At 50.5% G+C, this 20011-nt stretch overlaps 1 protein-coding gene across 1 annotated transcript in view; it reads left to right on the top strand.

Moving 5' to 3' along the window:
* The first annotated feature begins 492 nt into the window (after nt 1-492).
* The window catches only part of LOC140075829 (inactive dipeptidyl peptidase 10-like), a 78801-nt gene continuing 59282 nt past the window's right edge, over nt 493-20011 (top strand). Inside the window, exons 1-2 of the mRNA XM_072122181.1 lie at nt 493-704; nt 17571-17685. Coding sequence (XP_071978282.1) covers nt 648-704; nt 17571-17685 — 172 coding nt within the window. The 5' untranslated portion in view covers nt 493-647. The remainder of the gene's footprint in view (nt 705-17570; nt 17686-20011) is intronic.

The raw sequence follows: 20011 nt of genomic DNA, 5'->3' as shown, positions 1-20011 counted from the left end.
TATAAGGGATGGGAGCTGCTGAGTATAGGGAGTACCTGCTGTATATAGGGGGTGAGAGCTGCTGTATATAGGGGGTAGATGCTGTATATAGTGGGGTAGTTGCTGTATATAGTGGGGTAGATGCTGTATATAGGGGGTAGATGCTGTATATAGGGGGGTAGATGCTGTATATAGGGGGTAGATGCTGTATATAGGGGGGTAGCCGCTGTATATAGGGGGTAGATGCTGTATATAGGGGGGTAGCCGCTGTATATAGGGGGTAGATGCTGTATATAGGGGGGTAGCCGCTGTATATAGGGGGGTAGATGCTGTATATAGGGGGGTAGCCGCTGTACATAGGGGGTAGATGCTGTATATAGGGGGGTAGCCGCTGTATATAGGGGGTAGATGCTGTATATAGGGGGGTAGATGCTGTATATAGGGGGGTAGCCGCTGTATACTGTGCTGTGCGGAGCAGCGTCACGCTGGGGGCGGGGTCTGTCTGGGCTGGGGGAGGGGCGGTGCTCATCTTTGGATGTGACGTGCTGCAGAATGCTGCAGATTATCCCCCGGGCTCCGCACATTGACCCCTGACTGCAGACCCCCGGAGCCCCCGGGCATGTGACACTGACACCCGCATACACCCGAAGCTTCTCCTCACCCGCACAATGACCGCCATGAAGGAGCAGCCGAGCATGAGCCGGGCCAGCAACCCCCCGGAGCAGGTACCTGCCCCCACTACCTCCTCAGCCGCGGTACATGGACTGCATGTATGACCGGCTCCATCCGGGGACCCCTTCCCCATAATCTCCATCCGGAGGACCCCCTCCCCATTATCTCCATCAAGAGACCCTCCATTATCTCCATCCGGAGACCCCCCTCCCCATTTATCTCCATCCGGAGAGGACCACCCAGCATCTCCATCCAGAGACCCCCCCATTATCTACATCCGGAGAGGACCACCCAGCATCTCCATTCAGAGACCCCCCCATTATCTACATCCGGAGAGGACCAGCCAGCATCTCCATCCAGAGACCCCCCCATTATCTACATCCGGAGAACCTCCATCCAGAGACCCCCCCCACAGTATCTCCATCTAGAGACCCCCCCCCCCGTATCTCCATCTAGAGACCCCCCCCCCCGTATCTCCATCTTGAGACCCCCCCAGTATCTCCATCTAGAGACCCCCCCCAGTATCTCCATCTAGAGACCCCCCCAGTATCTCCATCTAGAGACCCCCCCCAGTATCTCCATCTAGAGACCCCCCCCCCAGTATCTCCATCTAGAGACCCCCCCGTATCTCCATCTAGAGACCCCCCCCAGTATCTCCATCTAGAGACCCCCCCCAGTATCTCCATCTAGAGACCCCCCCAGTATCTCCATCTAGAGACCCCCCCCAGTATCTCCATCTAGAGACCCCCCCCCAGTATCTCCATCCAGAGACCCCCCCCCCCATTATCTACATCTGGAGACCCCCCCCAGCATCTCCATCCAGAGACCCCCCCCAGTTATCTACATCCTGGGACCCCCCCCCGGCATCTCCATCCAGAGACCCCCCCCAATTATCTACATCCTGAGACCCCCCCCGGCATCTCCATCCAGAGACCCCCCCCAGTTATCTACATCCTGAGACCCCCCCCCCAGCATCTCCATCCAGAGACCCCTCCCAATTATCTACATCCGGAGACCCCCCCAGCATCTCCATCCAGAGGACCCCCCCCCCCATTATCTCCATCAAGAGACCCCCCCCAGCATCTCCATCCAGAGACCCCCCCCCAATTATCTACATCCTGAGACCCCCCCCGGCATCTCCATCCAGAGACCCCTCCCAATTATCTACATTCGGAGACCCCCCCAGCATCTCCATCCAGAGAACCCTCCCAATTATCTACATTGGGAGACCCCCCCCAGCATCTCCATCCAGAGACCCCTCCCAATTATCTACATCCGGAGACCCCCCCAGCATCTCCATCCAGAGGACCCCCCCCTGCTATCTCCATATAGAGACCCCCCCTTCCCCGCTATCTCCATCCAGTGCCCTCCCCCTATTATCTGCATCCAGACCCCCCCCCCCCAGTATCTTCATCCGGAGACCCCCCCCCCAGTATCTCCATCCAGAGACCCCCCCCGTATCTCCATCTAGAGACCCCCCCAACAGTATCTCCATCCCCCCCCAGCATCTCCATCCAGAGACACTCCACCCCCCTATTATCTGCATCCGAATGCCCCCCCCGTATTTCCATTCAGAGACACCCCCCCCCCCCCCGGTATCTCCATTTAGAGACCCCCTACCCCCCCAGTATCTCCATCTGGAGACCCCCTTCCTATTACTCCTCTGGTATCAGGCCATGGGACAGCCCCTGACCCTCCTGCCTGCAGGTGGACACTTCCTGTGGCTGCTGATGGCTGTGGTCCTTGACAGTCCTCCGGGTCCTGCACCAGTACTGCCCCTCTTACCCGTGCTGCTCTCTGGACTTCTACCCTCTGCACTTGTTTGGTGCTCTGCAGACTTGTCCATACTGTGACCTGTAGGTAGCAGAAAGGAAGGTCCATCTATATGTGATGTACAGATGCGGGTCAGTACTGGAGCTCTCAGCCGTGCGCATCGGGTCATCACTGTTCCTATATCTTGCCTCCATGCACCCCTTGGCTTGTGGTACCCCACATTAATTTCTTGCCCAGAGATTCTGGTGGTCGTATTCCACGGTGGTCACCAAGGTGGATAAGAGGAGGATGAGACTGGCCATTATGCCAGAGGGTTCTGTGTTCTGTCTCAAGGACTTTGGTGTGGGCCGGTTCCAGCACCTCTGTATAGAGTCAGGTACCTTGTGCTGTTGTGGTCCTGATGTGGTCTTCATGCCCCCCATGCTTCTCCTAAGGGTATAGAGGCTCCTTTGTGCCGGTTTTTGGGCCTCCATTTGTAGCGTCTGGTGGCCTCTCCGGCCATGGTGCTTGATGCCCCCTTACAGCTGAGTGGGATTTCTGACCTAGTGGTGATGGGGCTGGAGCGGGTCACACCCTTGCCCATACACCTAGACCAGACAATAGAACGGAACTACCTGTTCTCTGCGAATACTCTACAAATTACATTTTGGTCCAATTGTTGTGTAGTGGCGGCACTCTGGATGTCTTAGAACCCCTCTATAGGAGAAGGCGGGGGGTTCCTCATGTCATTGAGTTGTTCCCCCATTATTTGTTGCCTCCATAAGAGACCTTTGATGGATGATGGACTCATGGGCTTTTCCTGGTCTGTAGGTGGCTGCACTATGGACTATGACCCGGTTATAATAGCTGGGGGTGTGACGCGATGTCTTGTGGCAACGTAAGGAATGGATCGATATACGGCAGGGATAATGGGTGAGACATGGGAAGTAGGGAACGGCAGTTAGTGTGGGGCCTACGGTGCAGAACTTCTAATCCATGTTGGAGCAGACTCTGTGTTGCGGCTGCTCTACATTGTGTCCTGTCCACCATCTTTCAGGGATATCTAATCACTTTTCATTTTGGAGAAGAATAAAATGACATTACCCTGGACCCTGGGGGGTGTTTCAGCTTTGCAGATGGTTGAGGGGCTGTAGGTCGGATAAGTTACTCCATACATTTTTTTAAGGGAGAAGGTTTTATTGAGTTGATTTTAGAAGTTCACTGAAGCCCAGAACTACACAGGAGGACCCGGTCACTGACCTGCAGCCCAGAACTACACAGGAGGACCCGGTCACTGACCTGTAGCCCAGAACTACACAGGAGGACCCGGTCACTGACCTGTAGCCCAGAACTACACAGGAGGACCCGGTCACTGACCTGCAGCCCAGAACTACACAGGAGGACCCGGTCACTGACCTGTAGCCCAGAACTACACAGGAGGACCCGGTCACTGACCTGAAGCCCAGAACTACACGGGAGGACCCGGTCACTGACCTGCAGCCCAGAACTACACGGGAGGACCCGGTCACTGACCTGCAGCCCAGAACTACACGGGAGGACCCGGTCACTGACCTGCAGCCCAGAACTACACAGGAGGACTCGGTCACTGACCTGACACCCAGAACTACACAGGAGGACCCGGTCACTGACCTGCAGCCCAGAACTACACGGGAGGACCCGGTCACTGACCTGTAGCCCAGAACTACACAGGAGGACCCGGTCACTGACCTGCAGCCCAGAACTACACAGGAGGACCCGGTCACTGACCTGCAGCCCAGAACTACACAGGAGGACCCGGTCACTGACCTGCAGCCCAGAACTACACAGGAGGACCCGGTCACTGACCTGCAGCCCAGAACTACACAGGAGGACCCGGTCACTGACCTGCAGCCCAGAACTACACGGGAGGACCCGGTCACTGACCTGTAGCCCAGAACTACACAGGAGGACCCGGTCACTGACCTGCAGCCCAGAACTACACAGGAGGACCCGGTCACTGACCTGCAGCCCAGAACTACACAGGAGGACCCGGTCACTGACCTGCAGCCCAGAACTACACAGGAGGACCCGGTCACTGACCTGCAGCCCAGAACTACACGGGAGGACCCGGTCACTGACCTGTAGCCCAGAACTACACAGGAGGACCCGGTCACTGACCTGCAGCCCAGAACTACACAGGAGGACCCGGTCACTGACCTGCAGCCCAGAACTACACAGGAGGACCCGGTCACTGACCTGCAGCCCAGAACTACACAGGAGGACCCGGTCACTGACCTGCAGCCCAGAACTACACAGGAGGACCCGGTCACTGACCTGCAGCCCAGAACTACACAGGAGGACCCGGTCACTGACCTGACACCCAGAACTACACAGGAGGACCCGGTCACTGACCTATAGCCCAGAACTATACAGGAGGACCCGGTCACTGACCTGACACCCAGAACTACACAGGAGGACCTGGTCACTGACCTGCAGCCCAGAACTATACAGGAGGACCCGGTCACTGATCTGCAGCCCAGAACTACACAGGAGGACCCGGTCACTGACCTGCAGCCCAGAACTACACAGGAGGACCCGGTCACTGACCTGCAGCCCAGAACTACACAGGAGGACCCGGTCACTGACCTGTAGCCCAGAACTACACAGGAGGACCCGGTCACTGACCTGTAGCCCAGAACTACACAGGAGGACCCGGTCACTGACCTGTAGCCCAGAACTACACAGGAGGACCCGGTCACTGACCTGCAGCCCAGAACTACACAGGAGGACCCGGTCACTGACCTGTAGCCCAGAACTACACAGGAGGACCCGGTCACTGACCTGTAGCCCAGAACTACACAGGAGGACCCGGTCACTGACCTGTAGCCCAGAACTACACAGGAGGACCCGGTCACTGACCTGCAGCCCAGAACTACACAGGAGGACCCGGTCACTGACCTATAGCCCAGAACTACACAGGAGGACCCGGTCACTGACCTGCAGCCCAGAACTACACAGGAGGATTCGGTCACTGACCTGTAGCCCAGAACTACACAGGAGGACCCGGTCACTGACCTGTAGCCCAGAACTACCCAGGAGGACCCGGTCACTGACCTGTAGCCCAGAACTACACAGGAGGACCCGGTCACTGACCTGCAGCCCAGAACTATACAGGAGGACCCGGTCACTGACCTGTAGCCCAGAACTACCCAGGAGGACCCGGTCACTGACCTGTAGCCCAGAACTACCCAGGAGGACCCGGTCACTGACCTGTAGCCCAGAACTACACAGGAGGACCCGGTCACTGACCTGTAGCCCAGAACTACCCAGGAGGACCCGGTCACTGACCTGCAGCCCAGAACTACACAGGAGCACCCGGTCACTGACCTGTAGCCCAGAACTACACAGGAGGACCCGGTCACTGACCTGTAGCCCAGAACTACACAGGAGGACCCGTTCACTGACCTGCAGCCCAGAACTACACAGGAGGACACGGTCACTGACCTGCAGCCCAGAACTACACAGGAGGACACGGTCACTGACCTGCAGCCCAGAACTACACAGGAGGACACGGTCACTGACCTGCAGCCCAGAACTACACAGGAGGACACGGTCACTGACCTGTAGCCCAGAACTACACAGGAGGACCCGGTCACTGACCTGTAGCCCAGAACTACACAGGAGGACCCGGTCACTGACCTGTAGCCCAGAACTACACAGGAGGACCCGGTCACTGACCTGTAGCCCAGAACTACACAGGAGGACCCGGTCACTGACCTGCAGCCCAGAACTACACAGGAGGACCCGGTCACTGACCTGCAGCCCAGAACTACACAGGAGGACCTGGTCACTGACCTGTAGCCCAGAACTACACAGGAGGACCCGGTCACTGACCTGCAGCCCAGAACTACACAGGAGGACCCGGTCACTGACCTGCAGCCCAGAACTACACAGGAGGACCCGGTCACTGACCTGCAGCCCAGAACTACACAGGAGGACCCGGTCACTGACCTATAGCCCAGAACTACACAGGAGGACCCGGTCACTGACCTGCAGCCCAGAACTACACAGGAGGACCCGGTCACTGACCTGCAGCCCAGAACTACACAGGAGGACCCGGTCACTGACCTGCAGCCCAGAACTACACAGGAGGACCCGGTCACTGACCTGCAGCCCAGAACTACACAGGAGGACCCGGTCACTGACCTGCAGCCCAGAACTACACAGGAGGACCCGGTCACTGGAGGATGAGTACAACCCTGATAACACCATCCAAAACTTGAAGCATGGGGGTTGGAAACATTGAATTTTGGGCATAGATGGAAATGGCGGCCCGGTACGGGCGGTACGTGTGGCACCATTCCGCGCCGTAAAAGGGGAAAGGATACAGCATGCTTTGTCTTTCCCTGTGTGTGAGGGCCTTGTGGCGCTGTTCTCTATGGAGAGGGTAGGGGTCACCCCTTCTCCTCTATAGTGCCCAGCCCGACAAACATACTGCTGTGTGAATGTACACTAAAGGGAATTTAAGTCAAGTGAGCCAGACGCAACAAGACTGGAGGGCAACAGAACACCTTATGTAACCACCTGTAAGGGCACTTTAAGAAATTACCTTTAACACAAATATCAGTAAACTTTATCCGTGTAAGTAACTTCCAAAACATGAACGACACTTCTTGCTGGGTGGAAAATTTGGTCACCGCTTTATTTTTTTTAATATATATTAACCAGTAATATCTAAAAATCAGGCACTTGGGATAGAATGACACATTTTTGAGCATTGGAAGCTGTATGTTCAGCTGGACTCCCAGCTGGTAAGTCGGCCAACCGAGCAACCACCATCTCACGTCTTCCATCATTCCTCCTGCTGTGACTCGAATTACCTATAAAATACAAAGGTAAAACATTACAAAAAACATAACATCTCAATAACAACATAGGGAGGGAGGGAACAGCTTGAGTGTCGCTTCAAAGAGGGAGACAACATTGAGTGATCAGCTATATAAACCCCTACGTCCTGTTGGAGGGGAGGACATCGTGAGCTAACAGGGGAGGGGTGAGAACACATTTTAAAGCCACAGCCTATTAAAGTGCAATAGTACCCAAACTTTTAACCCTTTTGCATCTAATAACATCAGCTCCCAGTTTAGGGGTACCTTCCTTAATCAGTCAGGTGTAGCCCACATATTATGAAGATCCCAGCTTGGACATAATTGTGACCATTATATGCCACTTTCCTATATTCCTCCCTCCTAGAAGGGAATACCAGAATAAAAGAGACAGGGGGCAGTATTTCCATGCCGGAGGAGAATGCCTCCAAGTTTAGTAATTGTTTTATTTAATCGTTCCTGTGTGTTCGTATAATAAATAAAGAGAATAGATAATTTAAGAATAAAAGTTAGATTTTACCCTTTATCTACAAGCCCTTTCCCCTTACAATAGGTCAGTGATGGCAAACCTTTTAGACACCGAGTGCCCAAACTACAACCAAAACCCACATATGTTCCGCAAAGTGCCAATCCAACAATTTAAGCAGTAACTTATTACTACCTGCTCTTTCACAGGATTAAATTGTATAGGCACCTGAGGACACCAATACAGTAGAAAGAAGGAGAAGAAGTTTGGATTATCATTGTAGCTTCCTTTTAGGGTCCTGGGTTGCCTGGGACTGCAAGAGGCCTTGAGTCCTGTCTGGCAAACTCTGCCCTGGGATGATGGCAAGGGTGCCCATAGAGAGGGCTCCGAGTGCCACCTCTGGCACCCGTGCCATAGGTTCGCCATCACTGCAATAGGTGGTACACCTGGCAGAAATCGGACCAGTCATTTTTTGGATTTAACTTCTATCACTACCAGGAAGTTGTGAAACAGCTGAGCACCTTTCATGGTCCAGTGCGGTGGCATCATCCAGAAAATCAACTTTGAAGTGAGATGTAACCTGGTTGTATAAAGTCATGGAGGCGGAGATTTTAACACAAGTCAAGCTCTCTCTTCCTCAGAAGGCCCCTTCACCTTAATTGATGGTCCTGCATCCAGACATCACTAACCAGATCTCCTGAAGTCATGATGCATGATGTCAGTCACCGTGGCGGAGGCGTGCAGAGTTGACATCAATGTTAAACTCCCCGCCTCCTTGACTTTATACAACCAATTTACTTCTTGCTTCAAAGTTGATTCTGGTAGTGGTTTATTAGGCCAATTGCTGATGACTGGTTCCCTTTAATGTCCTGAAGTGGTCGAGCCAGTCTCCAGACCTGAACTCCATCAGAAACCTTATCAGGGAGATAAACTCTACGTCCCACATTTATTTAAGGGTCTGCACCAGTTTTGTGTCGCGGCTGCTCTGTGTTCGACAAGACCTAAAGCGGCTGTTACTGCTCAGTCTGACCGTGCGCCAAATTTATTACTGACTGTGCTCAATTCCGCAGCAGTGCTCCAAAAAAAAAAGGTGACACTTTCTGAGCAGCACAGCAGGCGCCCCACCCACCCGTACAGCACAGCAGGCGCCCCACCCATCCGTGCAGCACAGCAGGCGCCCCACCCACCCGTGCAGCACAGCAGGCGCCCCACCCACCTGTGCGGCACAGCAGGCGCCCCACCCACCCGCACGGCACAGCAGGCGCCCACACACCCGCGCAGCACAGCAGGAGCTCCACCCGCGCAGCACAGCAGGCGCCCCACCCACCCGTGCAGCACAGCAGGCGCCCCACCCACCCGTGCAGCACAGCAGGCGCCCCACCCCGTGCAGCACAGCAGGCGCCCCACCCGCGCAGCACAGCAGGCGCCCCACCCACCCGCGCAGCACAGCACGCGCCCCCAACCACCTGCGCAGCACAGAACGGGCCCCACCCCCCGCACTAATTTTGATGAATCTGGGCCAATGCTGCCCGGTGACAGTCTTGAAACTTTGATCTGGAGGAGATCTGTATAGAGGACTGGGCCAAAATCAATGCAGTGCAAACTACAAGAAATACCAGAAGTGTGTGACCTCAGTAATTTGTTTTCGTACCAAATATTACCTTCTGTTTTTCTATGATATCAAATATTTATTTTGTGCACTAAAATGGTAATTTATTATTTAAAAATCATATAATTTAATTTTCTGGATTTTCTGTTTAGATTCTGACTCTGGCCCATGGGGGAGCTGCAGTTGAGGCTTTTGGCTAGTGTGGGGGTGAGGGGGGAGGGGGCGATGTGACTGTTGGCTACTGTAGGAGGGGTGTGGGGCCCTTGTGCTACCTCATGTCATTGTTCGGCTTTCTGGTTGCTCTGAAAGGGTTAATTGTACTGATAATATCGTGTAATAATTATTAAGCTGTAAATACATTACACTGTACTAAAATCACATTCATCCCTTTGACAGAAGTCTTGAGGCTCATGTATCCCCCAGTGACACCCCCGCTATTGATAATAGCAGAGATTTATTTAAAGGGAACAGGGACATAAACCTTAAATCTAAATATATTTTCGTAAACTGCCATTAGAATGTATTGCCCTGACATTGTCCCTCTACAGGCCTGGAAATTATTGGGTCCTAAAGCTGTATGCAAACGACCTGGGATGGGTCCAACGAGTCATTATCATATTCAGCTGCCCAGCCTATTCATTAGAGAGAGGCACAGACACACCCCTAGTTCTTGACTGGCAGCCTGTATAATGGTCTGACACTCCTGGTTCTGGCACCCCCTGCAACCTGTGTGTGTATGAGCTACTCCTATTCACATGACTGACAGTCTGTATAATGATGTGACACTTCTGGTGCTGGTGCCCTCTGCCGCCTGTGTGTGTATGAGATACTCCTTTTCACATGAATGACAGCCTGTATAATGATAGGACACTTCTAGTGCTGGCACACCCTGCAGCCTGTATCTATGAGATACTTTTATACACATGACTGAAAACCTGTACATTGATGTGACACTGCTGGTGCCCCTGCAGCATATGTGTATGATATACTCCTATACACATGACTGACAGCCGGTATATTGATGTAACACCCCTAGGGCTGGTGCCCCCTGCAGCCTGTGTGTGTATGAGATACTCCTATACACATGACTGACAGCCTGTATAATGATGTGACACTCCTAGTGCTGGTGCCCCCTGCAGCCTGTGTGTGTATGAGATACTCCTATACACATGACTGACAGCCGGTATAATGATGTAACACCCCTAGTGCTGGTGCCCCCTGCAGCCTGTGTGTGTATGAGATACTCCTATACACATGACTGGCAACCTGTATAATGGTGTGACACTCCACAGTCATGGCCATAAGTTTTGAGAATGACACAAATATTATATTGTCACATGATGTGTTGCCCTCTGGTTTGTCGGGTGTGTTTATCACATACAGAAATACAAGTGCAATCATATTATGGGGAACAAAAGCTTTTATTGTCAGGTAGGAGGAGTTACTGCAGCGAGTCAGTATTTGCAGTGTTGTCCCTTCTCCTTCAGGCAGCTCTCACGCACCTCCTGGACCAAATCCTGACTGATCGCCGTCCATTCCTGCACAATCACTGCTGCATTGTGTCACAATTTGTTGGTTTCTGTTTGTCCTCCCGTCTCTTGATGATTGACCACAAGTTCTCAATGGGAGTAAGATCTGGGGAGTTTCCAGGCCATGGACCCAAAATCTCTATGTTTGTTCCCTTTATGGCAAGGTGCTCCGTCATGCTGGAGAAGGCATTGCTGATCACCAAACTGCTCCTGGAGGGTTGGGAGAAGTTGCTCTTGGAGGACATTCTGGTCCCATTCTTTATTCATGGATGTGTTTTTAGGCTGTGAGAGAGCCGATTCCCTTGGCTGAGAAGCCGCCCCACACATGAATGGTTGCAGGAGGCTTTACAGGTGGCATGAGACAAGACTGGTGGTATCGCTCTCCTTGTCTTCTCCCTACAAGCGGAAAGGGGATTCATCAGAGAATGACTTCCCCCCAGTCCTCAGCAGTCACTCCCTGTACCTTCTGCAGAATATCAGTCTGTCCCTGATGTTCTTTTTGGAGAGAAGTGGCTTCTTTGCTGCCCTCCTGGACACCAGGCCTTGCTCCAGGAGTCTCCGCAGTGTCACAGTGCGAGCAGATGCCTCACACCTGCTGCTGCCATTCCTGAGCAAGCTCTGCGCTGCTGGGAGCCCCATCCCCAAGCTGAGACACTTGTAAGAGACGGTCCTGGCGTTTGCTGGTCCTTCTTGGGCCCCTGGAGCCTTTTTGGAAACAATGGAACCTCTCTCCTTGAATTCCTTGATGATGCGATAGATTGGTGACTGAGGTGCAATCTTTCTAGCTGTGATACTCTTCCCTGTTAGGCCAGTTTTGTGCTGTGCAATGATGACTGCACGTGTTTCTTTAGAGATAACCATGGTTAACAGAAGAGAAACAATGATGCCAAGCTCCAGCCTCCTTTTAAAGTGTCCAGTGGTGTGATTCTTACTTACACATGACAGATTGATCCAGTGGCGTAACTTGGAGAGGCTGAGCCCCATAGCAGATTTCTACAGGGGCCCCCCTCCCCCCCAAAAAAATATATACATATTTAGGCTGCATTCACATAAACGTGTACCCGCCCGGCTATAGCGTGGCAGGCACATGTCGGGTGTGCTGGAGAGGAGGAGAGGTGATAGCGGCTCACCCCTCCCCTCTCCATAGAGAATGGAGCCGCATGGTCGTTCTTACGGCCATACATAGTTCAGGCTCTATCTCTTTTGCGGCCACGGCTCGAGACAGTGAGTACTCGTTGTGCTCACTGTACCGAGCCCAGGCGCTATAGACACATATGGGGGAAGTATATCCAGCAGCAAATTTGCAGACAGATATACATCCCTCACACGTTATTGTGAATGTACTCTTATACAGACATGTTTATACAATTAGACACATTTCTACACTCTTATATACATACATTTATATACTTATATACACACACATAAATTTCTACACTCATATACTCGCACCTATATACATACAAGTATACACTTATACACACACATTTATGCACTCTGTTACACTGTATATACAAACTCATAAAGTATATATGCACATACTGTATATAAACATCACACATACTGCTTACACATTATATATATATATATATATATATATATATATATATATATATATATATTAAACTCACATACAGTATACACTGACCATATATACACATACATGCAGTATAAAAACGCCATGTACACACATGCTGCATATACATACAGAATATACACACATACAGCAAATACACACACATTCAGTATATACAGCATATATACACACATATGGGAAATACACACACACATTCAGCTTATACATATATACAGAGCATATACATACATACCATATACACAGCATATGCAAAAACACACATACATCATATATGTGCATATATTTAAATATAAATATGTGCGTGTATAAATACAGTAGATGCATATGTACACATATACACAGTATATCCAGATATACAAAGTATATACTCAAGGAAAATACAAACAGCACACACAATATATAATCTCGAATACAGGCAGCACTCCAAGACGTCCAGCATTGGTGAAAAAAATGTTCTTCTTTATTCCATGTTTGAAAAAGGCTCCTAGCGAGGCGAAATGTGGCCGTACTTTGTTGTACTTTTTAAACATGGAATAAAGAAGAACATTTTTTTCACCAATGCTGGACGTCTTGGAGTGCTGCCTATTTTTGTGATTATACACAGTATATACATATACACACAGTATATACACATACACAGTATATACACACATATACACAGTATATACACATATACACAGTATATACACAGTATATACACATATACACAGTTTATACATATATACAATAATACACAATATATACACAATATATACATATATACACAGGAGATGCATTTATACAATAATACACAATATACACACAGATAAATACATGTATATACTTACCTTTTTGGGTGTTTTGCGGCTGTTTGGATAACCACCCGGCCGTGGCTGCAGGTGGGTGTTCTGGCGGGTAGGTGGGTGATCGGATGGGTGCCTGTGGGGGGTCCGTACATTCTGGGGGAGTGCCTGTTCTGCTCCCCGTGGGGCCTTTGCATTTTTAGCCGCGGGGGGGGGGAGGAGAGGGGAGGGGGGGTTGTGAGGCGTCACACTCTGGGGGAGTCGGGCGGGTGTCTGTTCTGCTGCCCGGGGGGCTTTGGCATTTTCGGCCGCGGGGGAGGAGGGGGGGGGGGTTAGCTCTTGTTGCGCGGAGTATTGGGGGAGTTGGGCAGCTTCTTGTTCAGCAGCGCGGAGTGTAGTTCGCCCAAGGGGGCGGCAGGGCCTTTGCTTGTTCGGCCGCGTAGTGGGGGAGGGGGGGAAGCCGCAGAGTATTGGGGGAGTCGGGCAGCTGCTTGTTCGGCAGCGCGGGGTGTTGTTTGGGCGGGTCCTTGTTCGGCCGCCGGGGCGGGGGGGGGATGTTGCTTAGTCGGGCGCTCGCCAGCATGCAGGGGGATGGGCGAGTGTTCACCTGTGCCGGATCGGGGGGAGGGGTGGGGGGCGGTGGGAGCGTGAGCATTTTCCTGTGCAGGGGCGGGCGGCTCACGGAGGGGGCGGGCAGCTCACGGAAGGTGCGGATTTAGGAGTGGACACAGAGGTAGGGGCCCGGGGGCACGATCCGACAGGCACCGACAGTACGGGGACACACGGAGTCCGTGCATCCCCGGGCCCTTAACCTCACGGGCCCCGTAGCAACCGCTACGGCTGCTATGGGGGTTGTTACGCCACTGGATTGATCTCCAGCCCTGTCCCCATCAGCACCCGCACCTGTGTTACTGGAGCAATCACTGAAACCATGTTAGTGGCTCCTTTAAGGCGCCTGCAATGAATTTGAAATGTGTTTTGGGGGAAAAAGTTCATTTTCTAGGCAAATATTGACTTTGCAATTCATTGCTGTTAAGCTGATCACTCTGTATAACATTCTGGAGTATATGCAAATTACCATTATAAAACCTGATGCAGTAGACTTAACATTTGTATCATTCTCAAAACTTTAGACCATGACTGTAGTGCTTGGGCCCCCTGTAGCCTGTGTGTGTATGAGATACTCCTATACACATGACTGGCAGCCTGTATAATGATGTGACACTCCTAGTGCTGGCGCCCCCTGTAGCCTGTGTGTGTATGAGATACTCCAATACACATAACTGACAGCCTGTATAATGATGTGACGCCCATGGTGCCGGTGCCCCGTGCAGCCTGTATATATGAGATACTCCTATACACATGACTGACAGCCTGTATAATGATGTGACGCCCCTGGTGGCGGTGCCCCCTGCAGCCTGTGTGTGTATGATATACTCCTATACACATGACTGACAGCCTGTATAATGATAGGACACTTCTAGTGCTGGCGCCCCCTGAAGCCTGTGTGTGTATGATATACTCCTATACACATGACTGACAGCCTGTACAATGATGTGACACTCCTAGTGCTGGCGCCCCCTGCAGCCTGTGTGTGTATGAGATACTCCTATACACATAACTGACAGCCTGTATAATGATGTGACACTCCTAGTGCTGGTGCCCCCTGAAGCCTGTGTGTGTATGATATACTCCTATACACATGACTGACAGCCTGTATAATGATGTGACACTCCTGGTGCTGGTGCCCCCTGCAGCCTGTGTGTGTATGAGATACTCCTATACACTAGCTGATGTCTGTGTCTCTCGCACTAGCAATGCTTTACTATACATTACATGTGGTCTACCTTATTATGTGTGCACAGTGTCCAACCACAGGCCGTTATGTTGGGGAAACATCCAGAGACTCCATCAGCGTATGAACTCGCACCAATCTGATATTAAATATGAAAGGAAAGATCTCCCAGTGGCTGCACCTTTCTCCAGAGAGGACCACACTATGGAAGATTTGCAGATTAAGATTTTAATGGGACATTTTAAGACACAGAGGGAAAGGAAAGAATCCGAGTATAAATTAATGGAGAGACTCCACACCTTACAAAGTGGCCTTAACATTCATGCAGCTTCATGACCCCCGACCTCTGACCTGGAGGCCACTAGCAGATAAGAGCCAGGGCTCTCTTCTCCCGCCTCACAGGTTTTTAGTCTGTTTAGTGACGTCCTCTCATAAATAAGATGTCCCTGTATTTATCAATCTGCTGTGGTAAAGTTTTTTTTTTTTTAATATCCTTTAATGATCACTCGTGGGTGTATAAAATGCTGTGAATTTTCTGTTTCATGCATAACATCATGTCTGACGAAGAGAACTAGTATTCTCCAAAGCTCCGCCATCAAATATACTCACCATCAGAAAGGTATCGCCTTTATATATTACACCCAGACATGAGCAGGGGGAGGGGTGACACAGGTGACATCACTCCCTATCCCCAGCTTCATTTACATAATAAAGAAAAGATTAATGTATGGATTAGATAAAGGCTGGGATGGATCCTTGTGAGCTTCTCCGACAGGTAACAGGACAGGACTAGTGACACAGACCTGATGACAGGTGTCCTTTTAATGTACTAAACCGACTTTTTTAAAGAAAATCAGAATCCATCCTGATATATCATGTTATAGACACTGTGGGAATCTTCTTATATTTGTTACCCATGGCCTCCTTCTTTCTAAAATCAACTTTTATAATTATGCAAAATGATGCAGTGCTGTAGCTTCAAAGGCTGTTTTATAGATTGCGACCTCCCCGTGTCTTCATCAAACCCCATCCCCCATATAGATTGTGTCCTCACCTCGTGTCTCCATCTACCCTCCATATAGATTGTGTCCTCACCTCGTGTCTCCATCTACCCTCCATATAGATTGTGACCTCACCTCATGTCTCCATCTACCCTCCATATAGATTGTGTCCTCACCCCGTGTCTCCATCTACCCTCCATATAGATTGTGGCCTCACCTCGTGTCTCCATCTACCCTCCATATAGATTGTGTCCTCACCTCGTGTCTCCATCTACCCTCCATATAGATTGTGTCCTCACCTCGTGTCTCCATCTACCCCCCATATAGATTGTGTCCTCACCTCGTGTCTCCATCTACCCTCCATATAGATTGTGACCTCACCTCATGTCTCCATCTACCCTCCATATAGATTGTGTCCTCACCTCGTGTCTCCATCTACCCTCCATATAGATTGTGTCCTCACCTCGTGTCTCCATCTACTCTCCATATAGACAGGGACCTCACATTGTGTCTCCATCAACCCTCCATATAGATTGTGTCCTCACCTCATGTCTCCATCTACCCTCCATATAGATTGTGTCCTCACCTCGTGTCTCCATCTACCCTCCATATAGATTGTGTCCTCACCTTGTGTCTCCATCTTCCCTCCATATAGATTGTGTCCTCACCTCGTGTCTCCATCTACCCTCCATATAGATTGTGTCCTCACCTCATGTCTCCATCTACCCTCCATATAGATTGTGTCCTCACCTCGTGTCTCCATCTACCCTCCATATAGATTGTGTCCTCACCTCGTGTCTCCATCTACCCTCCATATGGATTGTGTCCTCACCTCGTGTCTCCATCTACTCTCCATATAGATTGTGTCCTCACCTCGTGTCTCCATCTACCCTCCATATAGATTGTGTCCTCACCTCGTGTCTCCATCTACCCTCCATATGGATTGTGTCCTCACCTCGTGTCTCCATCTACCCTCCATATAGATTGTGTCCTCACCTCGTGTTTCCATCTACCCTCCATATAGATTGTGTCCTCACCTCGTGTCTCCATCTACCCTCCATATAGATTGTGTCCTCACCTCGTGTCTCCATCTACCCTCCATATAGATTGTGTCCTCACCTCGTGTCTCCATCTACCCTCCATATAGATTGTGACCTCCCCCCTGTCTCCATCTACCCTCCATATAGATTGTGTCCTCACCTCGTGTCTCCATCTACCCTCCATATAGATTGTGACCTCCCCCCTGTCTCCATCTACCCTCCATATAGATTGTGTCCTCACCCCGTGTCTCCATCTACCCTCCATATAGATTGTGACCTCCCCCCTGTCTCCATCTACCCTCCATATAGATTGTGTCCTCACCTTGTGTCTCCATCTACCCTCCATATAGATTGTGTCCTCACCTCGTGTCTCCATCTACCCTCCATATAACCTCGTGTCTTCTTTACTCTCGCGGACTCCCCCCTATCTTCCTGATTCTGCTCTGGGGTCCAGTAACACTTCCATATCTGCTTTCTGTTTAGGAAATAGGAAATAGCAGCCCCCCGCAGAGGAACTGGAAGGGCATCGCTATCGCTCTGCTGGTCATCCTGGTGGTCTGCTCCCTGATCACCATGTCCGTCATCCTCCTGACTCCAGGTACGTGCCGCACTCTGTTGTGACCATATACGTGACAATATTGTCAGTGGTAGAACACGACCCACAAGAGGCCCCGAGCAGAGGCACTTGTGAAGGACTCGGCCATCTTCTGCCTTGCGGCTCAGCCCCCTCCTCCTGTCCTGGTTCGCTGATGGTCGAGGGGAATATTATTTGGTGTTGGGGAATATAACCTGGTCACAGGAGGGGGATTGTGGGATTGTCATCCATTCGGGGGCAGGAATATATGGAATCCTCCACCCCTTTATAGGTGATACCCCCCTCCCACAATTACATGTGAGTTTCTTGGTACAGGAGGGTGACTTGTATGATACTGGGTTTATTACCCTGCTCCCATTACCAGTAAGGAGGGTTATTTCCCTCCCCCATTACAGAGCAGTGTGGGGGCTTGGGGGCTATTACCCCCCTCCTCCCCATTACCCACTGATGTAGGGGGTAACTACCCTGCCCCCATTACCTACCAGTGTGGGGGTTATTACCCTGCTTTATGCCTCGATGACCCTGAGTCCATGGTGTTGGTTTTGGTGCTGGAGTTTTTACGATGATTCAGGCTGCAGTCACTTGAATATTTGTAGGATTGTTAAAATATATTTCTGAATAATTTTTCCCAATAATTTTTTTTGCTCTGAAAAATAAACCCACAAGTCAGTTTTGTGCAGAGATAAACAGAGATTCCCCCAATAGCGTAGGCCTCTGCATTGTATAAGCAGCCTGGTATTCCTGGGAAAGACCCCAAGCCTAATGATCCTGTGCCAGATAGTGGCCGCAGGCTCCTCCAGGGTTTGGGGGGCACTGGTCAGATAATGTCCATATGCTCTATTGCAAGGCTGTAGAAATAAAGTTATAAATCATTCATGGATTAATCTCTGCACATAGCAGCGAGGGCCCTGTACCCAAGAGCTTACAGTCTATGAGGATGAGGTGGTGACACAAGAGCTTACAGTTTATGAGGATGAGGGGGTGACACAAGAGCTTACAGTCTATGTGGATGAGGGGGTGACACAAGAGCTTACAGTCTATGAGGATGAGGGGGTGACACAAGATCTTACAGTCTATGAGGATGAGGGGGTGACACAAGAGCTTACAGTCTATGAGGATGAGGGGGTGACACAAGAGCTTACAGTCTATGAGGATGAGGAGATGACACTTGAGCTTACAGTCTATGAGGATGAGGGGGTGACACAAGAGCTTACAGTCTATGAGGATGAGGGGGTGACACAAGAGGTATAAGAGCTTGTATAATGACCCAGTCATTCCTTATGAGGGAACAGTATAAAATCCTTTGATAAGTAAAAACTCTGCTGCTAGAACCAGCCATTAGCTGCATATTATATACAGAGTTCAAGGTGAAAGTGACTACAGAGAAGCCTGGAGCTTGGTATCTGGTGTTTGCCGGATAACAGATGGGAGGAGGACGCAGGATGGATTACTAGAGAGAGAGATGACATTTCATTCAGTTACCGTGTGTGATAAATCTGCCTAAAGAGATGGGTTTTAAAAGCATGTTTGAGACATTAAAAGTTTGCGTATCAGTCTGAGGAAGGGCATTCCAGAGAATTGGTGCAGCTCAGGAGAAGTCCTGGAGACGTGCATGAGAGGTTAAGGTAGAGATTAATCTTATATCACTGGCAGATGGAAGAGCACGTGTTGGGGGTATAGACTGAGATGAGAGAAGAGGTAGGAAGGTGCAGCTTTGTGGAGATATTTGTCAATGAGGGTTATTATTTTAAAATGTATTTGAAGGGGATGGGCAAACATAGCTGTGACTGGCACAAAGTGGAAGCATCTGCGTCGCTTTTGGGCTGAAGGCAATGACTGGCTGCATTAAGAATAGCTTGTAGAGGAGAGAGTTTAGTGATTGGAAGATGATTATTAAGGAGTTGCAGGAGTCTAGTGGAGAGTGACAGAACGACAATTATAATAATAATTAATAATCTTTATTTATATATGGCCATCAATTAGCATTTTAGAACTTTCAATTGTAATAAATGGGCAGGTTCAGGAGAGGTTTTTGAGATGCAGACGACAAGACCAAGCAAGAGATTGAATATACAGTATAAAGGAGAGGTCAGGGTCCAGCACAACCCCAAGACAGCGGCTTGTGTCCCGGTGCTATAGAGATCCCACAGACCGAGATGGAGAGGTCAGGGTTGGGTAAGTTAGTAGATGGTTGAAAGATAAGAAGTTCAGTTTTGGAAACATTGGGTTTCAAGAAGAGAGAGCACATGATGTTAGAGACAGCAGAGAGACAGTCACTAGTGTTCTGGAGTAAGGCCGGGCTGATGTTACGTCCAGAGGTATATAGCTG

This window comes from Engystomops pustulosus, chromosome 8 (assembly GCF_040894005.1).
Source record: "Engystomops pustulosus chromosome 8, aEngPut4.maternal, whole genome shotgun sequence".
NCBI lineage: Eukaryota > Metazoa > Chordata > Amphibia > Anura > Leptodactylidae > Engystomops > Engystomops pustulosus.
Note: the sequence above shows the minus strand (reverse complement) of the source record. Positions and strands in the feature narration are given on the sequence as shown.